A 9,750-nucleotide genomic window follows, 5' to 3' on the forward strand; every position below is an offset into this window, starting at 1 on the left:
CCCACTGCCGCTGTCCCACAAGCCTGTGGAACTTGCTTTGAATGTCACTGGGCTCCTGGGCCACCCCAGATCGCACACATTAGCTGAAGCCCTCTCTTCTACCACATGCAAGTCTGTGAGCAGATCCTGGGATTTTTATTGTGGCCTGGTTAAATAAAAGGTGGGTGCGCCTGGGTGCTGGGGCACGAGGGGCCAGGGGCTCTGCGTTCTAGCCCAGCCCTTTCAGGTCAGGGGACTGCAGCTGCAGTAGAGTTGGGACAAGGTCCTGCTGAGAACGGGCCCCAGGTTCCTATGGGAGAAGAGGTACTCAGAGGCTGCCCCAGGGCTGGGGGCTGCCCCGTCCCGGCCACCCCTCCTCAGCGCCCTCCAGCCTCACCTCTGTAGACGCCCGCACTTGATGGTGCTGAGCAGCAGTTCCTGTTCCTTAGGCGTGGCGCAGGCGTCGTAGGCGGCCAGGAGGCTGTGGGGACAGGACGATGGTCAGCAGCTGGTCCACTCCTGAGGGCTGCAGGCCAGCTGGCAGGAGAGGCGCAGCGTGGGGCAGAGGAGGCTGAAGGCCTATCTGGGAAATGCTGCAGCCCACTGCCAGCCCTCTTTGGGGCAGACGGGTAGGTTCCCACAGCTGCACCCCCTGCACCCCATCTCCTCAGCCCCTCCTCCATGATACACGGGAAGTCACTCTCCCGGGACCTCCTCCAGGGCCCTAGGTCGCAGCTGCCTGTTTGCTTCCATTCATCTGTCCCTCCCCACCCGCCCCGGGCACTAGCGGAGGTGACTCCCGTGGGCAGGGACGCCCACCTGGAAGGGGTGCCGTAGCGCTCCACCAGGGCTGCCGCCTTCTCCCCGCTCACGCCGCTCACCTGCATCAGCTGTCGGGCAAAGACTTCGCGCACAGACTGGGCCTGTGGGTGGGAGGGCCCGGATGAGGGAAGGCCAGGGCCTGGCCAGGAGAGGGCCATTTGGGGAGGGAGGAGGCAGTACCTTGTTCTTGATGGCACCGGCATTGAAGTCATTGAAGGTGAGCAGTGAGCACAAAGGATTTGGGGCGGTTCTTGTCTCTGGGTGCAGGTCCCCTGGGTTCTCCAAGGGCCGACTGTGTAGGGTGTGGCCCTGAGAGAAGAGGGCACCAAGGCTGGCCTGGTCCTTGCCCAACACCAAGTCTGGGGAGCCAGCCGGGGGCACGGCTGAAAGGTGCAGCAGCTCACCTGATAGAGTCTCTGCAGACCTCGTGTCAGGAGGGCCAGGTAGGCAGCTGACTCCTTGATGTCCGCCGTGCGCTTCACGAAGAAGCCATCAATGACCTAGGCACAGGGACCCAGGAGAAGGCTGGGACTGGTGGCTTTGGCTGGAACCACAGGCCACAGGTCATCCCCCGCCCCCTAGCCTGTCTCTGAGCTGGCAGCTCACCTGCGTGTTGGTGACTGCCTGCAGCAGCGTGCTCTCTGGAAGGCTGAGGTTCTCGATTGAGCCGTGGTCCTCCACCAGGTACACTCGGCGTCCCAGGCCGCAACGCTTCAGCCGGAACTGGGGCGGGGGGGGAGTTAGACTGGGACACCTGTAGACCTGGGTTGTCCCCTCAGATCACAATCCAAACAGGAGGGGCCCTTGTGGCCTGTCTTGGTTTCCCTGTCACCTCTGGCTGTGGGATCAGCCCCAGAGCTGGGCTGAGGCACAGAGGCTCAGATTCCACTCCCAGAAGTCTGGGCCTGGTGTATCCTGGACTGCAAGGCCTGGGGACCCCTAGTTCTGCTGTGCACCTGTGGGGGGCGGTGCTGCCTGGAGCAGCTCTAATGGATGCAGCTGGAGTCTTGCGAGCGGGAGCCACCATGAGGTGTCCCAGATCGGCCCCTGAAGCCCTAGGGGCTGAGGTACTGGCACAGGCAGTGGGCAGGGGTGCGGCAGAGGCCAGGCAGGGCTGTGGCGGGCCTGGGCAGGCACCTTCTGCTCCCGGAAGCGGCCGTCAATGATGCTGCTGCACAGGTCGTCCAGCCGCTTGCGCTCCACAATGTGGTCCAGCACCAGCTCTCGGGGCCTTGCTGCAGAAGTCGAGGACACTCTCCTGAGTGTGCACCCCACCCTGCCTCGGTCCCTGCCCAGCCACCATCTATTTACCTGGGTCCTTGGGCCTGGTCTCCTGTGCCACCCACACAAAGTCGCCGACATGCAGCTTGCGCACCGAGTGGGCCACACGCAGCCGCTGCAGCTCCCGCAGCAGCTCAGGCCGGTGTCCCGCCCTGCGGGGGTGCAGGAGGAGGGCAGCCAAGGTCAGGGTAGGCCTGGCTCCACCCTCCCGCTCTGCTGGGCTCTTGGGGCTCCCTCCGCCACCTCACTCACCCCCTGGTCTCGCCGATGTCCACACATAAGAGCACCCTGTACTCCCCAGGCCCCAGCTGCAGCTGCTGGACACCCCCTTCACTGGCACCCCTGTGGGGAGGGGAAGAGTACGTGTACCTGCACCAGCGCCCCTGGCGCCAGGGCACAGCCTGGTGGAGTAGTCCCCCCGGCTGCAGGCTGCAGGGATGGGGTGGCTTCCTGTGCGGGGCCCCCTCCTGCCCCAGCCCCTCCTCACAGCTCAGCTGGGGCCGCTCCTGGCTTTGCTGGCTCCTCCCCAGGGGGCTGCTCAGGTCCGACACCGCCACACAGAGAGCTCAGTCCTTCAGACTCGGCCAGCTTCCGGGCCAGCTCCAGGCCCTCCGAGGACAGGAAGTACCTGGGAGGCAGGAAAGACCAACCTTACTCCCGCTTCTCTGCTGGCACCTAGCAGGCCCCCCCGCCTGCCGCCAGCTGGGCTGTCCTCGCCTGCACGGACAAGAACAGCCTCCCCCCGCCCCACCTTCCTGCCCCTCAGCTCAGCGTCCTCAGACCTGGCCAGGGTCCCTTCTCAGGTCTGCAGGGAGTAACTCTGGGACACACTGTGCAATCCCACCACAGTGAGCCAAAGGCTTTCGGCTTTTCCAGTTGCCATGGCAACCCCTCCCTCTACCTGGCAAGCCCCACCTGGCCGGCTGGTGCGTCCTGATGAGCAGGTTCCTCTGGAGCAGGGAGCGCAGGGCTGGCCAGGGTCGCCCTCTCTCAGGGGTCACCTGCAGAGCCAGAGGGAGATGCTGCTGGCGAGCCGGACGGAGCCCAGGCCTGCGAGGGCCCGCACCGGCTCTAGAGCACTCACCTTGGCTGCCTTCTGAGCACACCTCTGCAGCAGTTCCTCCTTGGTGAGGGAGCCCTGGCCCTCGGGACGCTGAAACCAGCGGAAACAATAGCGTGGGTTCCATGCCTGGGCCCCCTGCTCGCCCCGCTCCAGTGCCTGCTGTGCTTACCCCCTTCCAAGGTGTCCCAGTCCCCATCCCCCCTGGGGGGCCTGGCTCTCACCAGGTGCTCCTGGTAGAGCAGCAGCAGTATTGCCCGGGCCCCTGAGTGCCGAGGCGGCCAGTAGCCACCAGAACCTCTGGCCTGTGGCTGGGTGGAGACCTGGAAGGTGGGGAGTGGGGAGGGATGAAGCGTTACAGTCCATGCTCCCCCAGCACTCCTCCTCAACGGCTTCTGTTTCCTCAATCTGTAAAGCTGATGGGTTGATGCCCTCACACCAAGGGGGAGGGTCTGCAGGCCAAGCCTTGTTGCGCCGGCCCCACACCCTAAGAAGGCAGCAGTCTGTGCGGTTCGCTGGGCAGGGCTTCCCTAAGTGACTGCAGGTGGAGCTCTCACCAGCTGTCAGCTGTCAGCAACATGCCAAGGGACAAGTTAAAAACACTAAGGATGTCCTTTGCCCCAAACCAGGCATCCCAGGTGAGGGCCCAGGCCCAGGCCCGCAGACCTGCTGCTTTCCGCTCGCCCACTTAGCTTGCCACGGGCCTTCCTTGCCCCTCCTTACTGGCACGGAAGAGTCCTGCACTTGGGCGGGTCGCCTTGCACTCTCCTCTCCAGAGGGCGAGCCGGTGTCGCTGTCACCTGCGGGAGTAGAGTAACCCTGTACTCCAGCTCTGAGAGGCCTGGGATGCGGCCCGCGTCCGGCAGAACCCCGGGGGCTGGAGGGAAGCGCTCACCGCCGGCCGCTCGGTGCCGCTGCAGCCGCTCGTCCAGCATCCTGCAAAGCCCGTCCCCGAAGTGCTGCAAGATCTTGGCCTCCTTCCCGCTGCGCAGGGGCAGCGGGTACCGCCGGAGGGAGCGCAGCGCCTGGCCGGAGAGTGAGCGTGCTGGTCAGGGTCTGCCCGGTGGGAGCCAGCACCTGTCCGCCGCAGCCCAAGCCGGGACCCCACCTTCTGAAACACGAAGCGCGTGCGGCGGCCCTTGCTGGCCGCCTCGTCCCGCCACTCAGTCAGCCAGCGCACGAAGAGCGGGTTGGGGCAAGCGGGCAGCGGACGTTTCCGACCCAGGCGGATCGGCGCCGCCATGAGCCTCCCCCAACTCCCTCGCCCTTAGGGCTGAGTTTTCTGGGGCCCGGAGGACGCCGACAAGTACTGGGGACGGGATTCGAACACCTGGCCAGGGTAGGGACCTCTGCAGTCACGTGGCCCGGCCCTCCCCCCTGCGGCCCTAAACGGCAAGGAGCCGGCACCTCTCTCCTGGGTGCCCCCTTCCCGGCCAGAGACGAGCCCCGACCCGCCCCTTCCTCCCACCGCGGGTTGGAAAGCGAGTCGTGTCCTGGCCGGCGGGGAGGACGTGGCGGGCAGCGCTCTCTGGCGGCTGGGAGGGCTGCCCGGGATGGGGTGGGGTGGGGTGGGGGTGCTACCGCGCGTAACGGACGCACCCCAACTCGGCTACGCTAAAAGCTCTCCTCAGTGCGTTCCTGTTCCGCCTCAGCCTTGCCAAAATGAGCGCCTGGGCTCCAGAAGCCCAGGAGAGATGGGGATATAGGGGAGGAGAGAGATGGAGGCCGAAGGAGTGCAGCTGTCTCTAATCAGCATCAGAAAGGGGTTCGGGGGAGGCACCCACCCAAAATACGGTGGTGCGAGCTCCCCCGGGGACCGGGGTCCTGCGTGTGCGGTGCAGGGCCCAGCTGGGTGTAGCCTGGCGAGGGGGCGAACAGGACGGAGGAGAAGTAGGTCAGTGAGGAAGAGCAGGTGCCGGGGAGCCCCGGCAGGTGTGGCTGCGGCCTGAATCCGGCAGTGGGGGATGGGCCTGGCTGAGCAAGATGGCTGGGGGAGGACCCTAAATGCAGGTGAGGGGACCCCCGGCCCGTCCCCCAGCCGCTCAGGAGGTTTCAGGATGGGAACTGGGGGGGGGGGGTCCCGCGGGCGTCTGGAGCTGCGGCAGGCTCCCGCGCCCAGACCCGCCCCTCCAAGACCCCGCCTCGCCGGCGCTCCCAAGGCCCGCCGGGTCCGGCTCCCGCCGCCGCCCTCCCGGCACAGCCTTATAAGGAGCCCGAAGCCGGCGCCGCGCCTGGCGCCGCCCCCGCCCAGCTCATGCCCTAATAAGGACATCTAGGGCATCCCGCGGCCAGGGGGCGGGCGGGAGAGCGTCTCCAGGGCAACCGCGGCAGCCTCCTCCCCCCGCCGGGTTGCTCAGGGCAACGCCGGGGCTGCCCTCTCCCCGGGGCGGCGGCTCGAGGGGCGCTGGGGACTTGGGGGGTCCAGGGACGGCCTCCCCGGGGCGGCGGCTCGAGGGGCGCTGGGGACCTGGGGTCCAGCGATGGCCTCCCCGGGGCGCGGCCGCCCCCGACGACAAGCCCTGCGAGGTGTCCCCGACGACGGGCGTTGCTCTCCGTGGGGACCCGTTTATCCTCTGCGTGGGACTCGAAGCCTCCCGCGGCTTCTGGGTTCGCCTCGGAGTGGGCCTCCCCCCGTCTTTGTCCTTGGCCATGGCTGGTGTTCGGGGCCGAGAAAATCTCCGGGGAGTTCTCCGCTAGTACCGTTTTTATTATTTTAAATTAAGATTTACAGCCGTAGAGAGAACTGAGGGGAATCCTGGTTTAACATCGGTTTTTCCCACGGCCTGAAAGAGGCCCGTGAAGAAAACCCTGCCTCCCCGTCGCTGTTCCAGCCCTGGACCTTATTTTTTGATGCGCGGCTGGCTTTCTTTTGGAGACGCACTCCGCGGACATTCCTCTTGCCCTTTTTCCTCGCTGGAGGCCCAGATCTCCTCAGAAAAGACCCCGAACCCCGCCCCTCCCCATATCCCCGGGGACCCGGAAAAGCGCCCAGCGCGGTCTCCGGAGAATCGTTTCGCTTTGCTTCGAGAACCGACAGCCGCAGGAGAGGGAGAGCTTTCGGGTCAACAGGACCAGCGCCGGAGCCTTATTGGCTCCGCTCAGAGCGTTTCCGGGAAAATCCGACCAATGAGCTCGCGCTCCGCGCTATGGCCCCGCCTGCCACGGCGGTTTCGGCCTACAGGTCCCGGCATGCCCCGCGCGGAGCCGGGAGGCGAGCAGAGAGGACGCTAGGGAACGCCGGCGGAGCCCGACGGGACGCGCGGACTCCATTTCCCGTCGGCCCCAGGGCCGGAGCGCCGGAAGCCCGCCCCGCCCCTCATTGTGCGGCTCCTACTAAACGGAAGGGGCCGGGAGAGGCCGCGTTCAGTCGGAGCCAGGCAGCTGCCGCGGTGTCTCTCTCGTCTCCTCGGCCTCCGCTTTTGCCATCTTCCTCTCGCTTCCGGAAACATGGTGAGCGCGGGCAGGCCCGGGCGGACGTGTGCGCGCGCGGCGGAACGGGCGGCTGTCTGTGCACCCCGTTTCTCGTCCCGAGGCCCCAGGGCGGGCCGAGGGGGTCTCGCTGGGGGAAGAGCGCGGGGGGCGGGCGGCGGCGCTGTGCGCGTGCGCGCTCGGCCTCCCTCCCCCCCCGGCGGGCGCGGCCGTGGGGGAGGGGCGCGCGGGATCGGCGGCGCGCACGGTCCCTCGGGGCGCGCGTCCTGCTACAGCACGCGGCGGCCTCCCTGCGCCCGGGCCCCGGGGGTGGCACGGGGGAGAGGGAGGAAAAAATCATAAAAAACCATTATACTGATAATAAAGAAAAAGAAAAACCCGCGCGCGAGAGGGACCCCGGCGCGTGCGCCCTCCCCAAGGGCCGAGCCGCCCGTCTCGGAGCAGGTGGCCGGGGCAGCAGCCGGACACCGGGGCGGCTGCCTGCGGGGACCCCGTCGAGTGCGCCCGGCGCCTGCGCAGCACCCCGGGTCCCCGCCGCCCGGATGGGGCCGGCAGGTGGGGCCGAGTTTAGGGAAGTGCTGCTCCGGGTCGGCGCCGCCTGGAAAGCACCCCGCATCCTGTGTGGGGCCCGCAGCTGCGGCTCCCGTCGGCCCGCCTGGCCGCCCAGCCCGCCTGCGGGCAGACGCAGGGCCCCCCAGGCCGGCCGCTGCCCCCGGGTGGGCCTGGGCAGGGGGACGCCCGCCGTTCTCTCCCCGCCTGCTCCGGAAGCGGCGCGGTCACGTGGCCAGCTTCCTCTGCAGCTGGGGGGGCAGGCGTCCCCTCCTGGACACTGCCCGCCGGGCGCCGTGGCTCCGCAGCGGGCGTGTTGGGTTTTGTATTTTGTTTTTTGTTTGTTTACATTTTATTTATCGGACGAGCAGAGAACGTTTCTCGGCTGTTTTATTTCCCGGTGGCCAGTGCAGTCCATCTGGGTTAGGCTGTAGCTCCCATCCTGGTCTCCTGCATGGGTAGCAGGGCCCCGCCACCCTCACCCTTGGGCCATGTCAGCGGGAGGCGGGATGGGGAGCCCAGCCACAGGGCCCTCCGCCGTCACGGCTGTGGCCCCAGGCCAGCAGTGGCCGGCTCGGGATCTAAGTGAACTCTTGTGATTCTTACCTCGGTTGGGAGAGACCCCAGCGTGGGAGGCTCATGTTGGTTTTCGTGCTGATTGGGTTGAGCCGTTCCCGTGAGCTTGGCTGGCACTGGGGGGCCTCTGTTGGCATGCCTCCGGGCACAGCGGAGTGCCCGGTTGCTTCCTGTTGGGAGATTGGATGGTGGCTGAGGCGTCGGGTCCTAGCTTCGGTGGGCGCCCAAGTCCAGAGGCTGAGGCCAGGCTGGGACCCAGGGCTTGCCTGGGCCTTGCTCTCCCCAAGGCTTCCACGGCGAGGGTTGAGGTGCTGGGATCTGCCCGCGTCGCCTGGGGGGTGAAATAGTGACGGTCTCGGGAAGGCCTAATGACGTGGGAAGTGGGGCTGAGAGCGTTGGACGGGGCCTCCGCTCCCCCCTCAGGCCAGCCGTGTGTGCCGGTCCTCACGTGCTGTGTGTGGCTTGCCCCCTAGGCTTCTGGAGTGGCGGTGTCGGATGGTGTCATCAAGGTGTTCAACGACATGAAGGTGCGCAAGTCGTCGACGCCCGAGGAGGTGAAGAAGCGCAAGAAGGCGGTGCTGTTCTGCCTGAGTGAGGACAAGAAGAACATCATCCTGGAGGAGGGCAAGGAGATCCTGGTGGGCGACGTGGGCCAGACCGTGGACGACCCCTACGCCACCTTCGTCAAGATGCTGCCCGACAAGGACTGCCGCTACGCCCTGTACGACGCCACCTACGAGACCAAGGAGAGCAAGAAGGAGGACCTGGTGTTCATCTTCTGGTGAGCGGCTCGGGAGGGCAGGGGGGGGGGTGCAGACACCTGCTGGGCTCCACTGCCAGCCCCTCTGCTTTCTCCAGGGCCCCAGAGTGTGCGCCCCTCAAGAGCAAAATGATCTACGCCAGCTCCAAGGACGCCATCAAGAAGAAGCTGACAGGTACCGTGGCCTGTGCGGTGGGCGGCTGGGGTCTGCCCTCCCCCTGCACCCTGCTCATGACCTCCCCCCTTCCCTGCAGGGATCAAGCACGAATTACAAGCCAACTGCTACGAGGAGGTCAAGGACCGCTGCACCCTTGCCGAGAAGCTGGGGGGCAGTGCAGTCATCTCTCTGGAGGGCAAGCCCTTGTGAGCCCCCCAGCCCTGCCCGCAGTATCTCACAGCCCCAGGTCTGCCCTTGGGGGTTGCAGGCTGCCCCCTTCCTGCCAGACCGGAGGGGCTGCGGGGAACCAGCAGGGGGAGGGCAGTCCCTTTGCCCCAGTTGCCAAACAACCCGCTCTCTCCCTCCTCTCTCCTGCAGCCCTGATGGCTCTGGTCCCCACAAACCGCTTCCAATCTGATTCCTTTTGGGTTGAATAGACCAATCTCCCTCCCCCCAGGCGCCCAGGTTTGGGGGGCAGTCCTGTATTTTTTTTAACGATACCTGCTCCCCACCTGTTCCCGTCCCTTCCCGTGCTGCCAACTTCTAACCACAGTAGTGACTCCGTGCTTGTTCGTTTAGTTCTGTGTGTAAATGGAATGTTGTGGAGACGACCCCTCCCCTGCTGGCTGGTCCCCCCCGCTCCCCTGGTCTCCATCACTGTGGAAGCAGAACCAGTAAAGGGACCTTCAATTAAAAAAAAAAAAAAGACAATAGTAAGTTTTTGCTTGAGATTTCTTTGTTTGATAGGGAGCCCAACCTGTTCACAAGCTGGTTCACTGCGCAGGTGCTGAGGTTCGGCCTGTGGGCTTTAGCAGGAAGCTGGATTAGAAGTCCTGGTGGCAGGACTAGAGCCACTTCCTCACATCCTCTGCCCTGGGCTCACGTGTCCAGAGCGGCAGCGTGGTGCACTGCACCGCTGCGCCTCCCCCAGAAGGCTCATGGGTTAGTGTTTGTTCAGACTTGGGAGGGGTGACCAGTGCGTGTAGGAGCTTGCCCCAGAAAGCCTTCTTGGTGGTGCTAGATGGGCCATTTGGAAGTGTCAGTGCCTGGGGTGGGGGGTCTGCTGCTGGCTGCGGTTTGCCTGGCGTGCAGTGAGGGCCTCTGCGGTGCCCTGCGTGGTCAGGTGGCTTGCTGGGC

At 66.0% G+C, this 9,750-nt stretch overlaps 2 protein-coding genes across 4 annotated transcripts; one reads left to right on the top strand and one right to left on the bottom strand.

The window, feature by feature from the left end:
- Window positions 1–211: 211 nt before the first annotated feature.
- MUS81 (MUS81 structure-specific endonuclease subunit) lies at window positions 212–5,132 on the bottom strand. Of its 3 annotated transcripts, none has more exons than XM_058662777.1 (16): window positions 4,927–5,132; window positions 4,038–4,167; window positions 3,866–3,942; window positions 3,367–3,465; window positions 3,167–3,235; window positions 2,998–3,083; window positions 2,570–2,710; window positions 2,335–2,424; window positions 2,113–2,234; window positions 1,939–2,036; window positions 1,408–1,524; window positions 1,206–1,301; window positions 982–1,110; window positions 799–902; window positions 377–460; window positions 212–289 (listed from the first exon to the last, which is right to left on the bottom strand). In XM_058662777.1, exons 2-16 carry the CDS (start codon window positions 4,075–4,077, stop codon window positions 223–225), a joined length of 1,419 nt encoding a protein of 472 aa, XP_058518760.1. In that variant the 5' UTR covers window positions 4,078–4,167; window positions 4,927–5,132; the 3' UTR covers window positions 212–222. The 3 variants fall into 3 exon arrangements, with proteins under 3 accessions (XP_058518760.1, XP_004596722.2, XP_058518758.1); XM_004596665.2 differs by lacking the exon at window positions 4,927–5,132 and adding an exon at window positions 4,251–4,582; XM_058662775.1 differs by lacking the exon at window positions 4,927–5,132 and adding an exon at window positions 4,251–4,582 and having other exon boundaries at window positions 217–289; window positions 861–902.
- A 1,070-nt stretch (window positions 5,133–6,202) lies between these two features.
- CFL1 (cofilin 1) lies at window positions 6,203–9,326 on the top strand. The gene is made up of 4 exons (XM_004596666.3): window positions 6,203–6,592; window positions 8,170–8,477; window positions 8,555–8,631; window positions 8,711–9,326. The coding sequence occupies exons 1-4, from the start codon at window positions 6,590–6,592 to the stop codon at window positions 8,821–8,823; spliced, it is 501 nt and encodes a 166-aa protein (XP_004596723.2). The 5' UTR covers window positions 6,203–6,589; the 3' UTR covers window positions 8,824–9,326.
- The last annotated feature ends 424 nt before the right edge of the window (window positions 9,327–9,750 follow it).

Source organism: Ochotona princeps, chromosome 4 (assembly GCF_030435755.1).
Source record: "Ochotona princeps isolate mOchPri1 chromosome 4, mOchPri1.hap1, whole genome shotgun sequence".
In the NCBI taxonomy this organism is placed as follows: Eukaryota; Metazoa; Chordata; class Mammalia; order Lagomorpha; family Ochotonidae; genus Ochotona; species Ochotona princeps.

Bases quoted from the DNA above. Each gene is read 5' to 3' on its own strand.
- MUS81 (XM_004596665.2), bottom strand. From the start codon at position 4,385: ATGGCGGCGCCGATCCGCCTGGGTCGGAAACGTCCGCTGCCCGCTTGC. The intron at 2,711-2,997 runs GTGGGGCTTGCC...CCTGCCTCCCAG, and splicing joins AGGACGCACCAGCCGGCCAG to GTACTTCCTGTCCTCGGAGG. The intron at 2,235-2,334 runs GTGAGTGAGGTG...GCACCCCCGCAG, and splicing joins GACATCGGCGAGACCAGGGG to GGCGGGACACCGGCCTGAGC.
- CFL1 (XM_004596666.3), top strand. The intron at 8,478-8,554 runs GTGAGCGGCTCG...TGCTTTCTCCAG, and splicing joins GACCTGGTGTTCATCTTCTG to GGCCCCAGAGTGTGCGCCCC. The intron at 8,632-8,710 runs GTACCGTGGCCT...CCTTCCCTGCAG, and splicing joins CATCAAGAAGAAGCTGACAG to GGATCAAGCACGAATTACAA.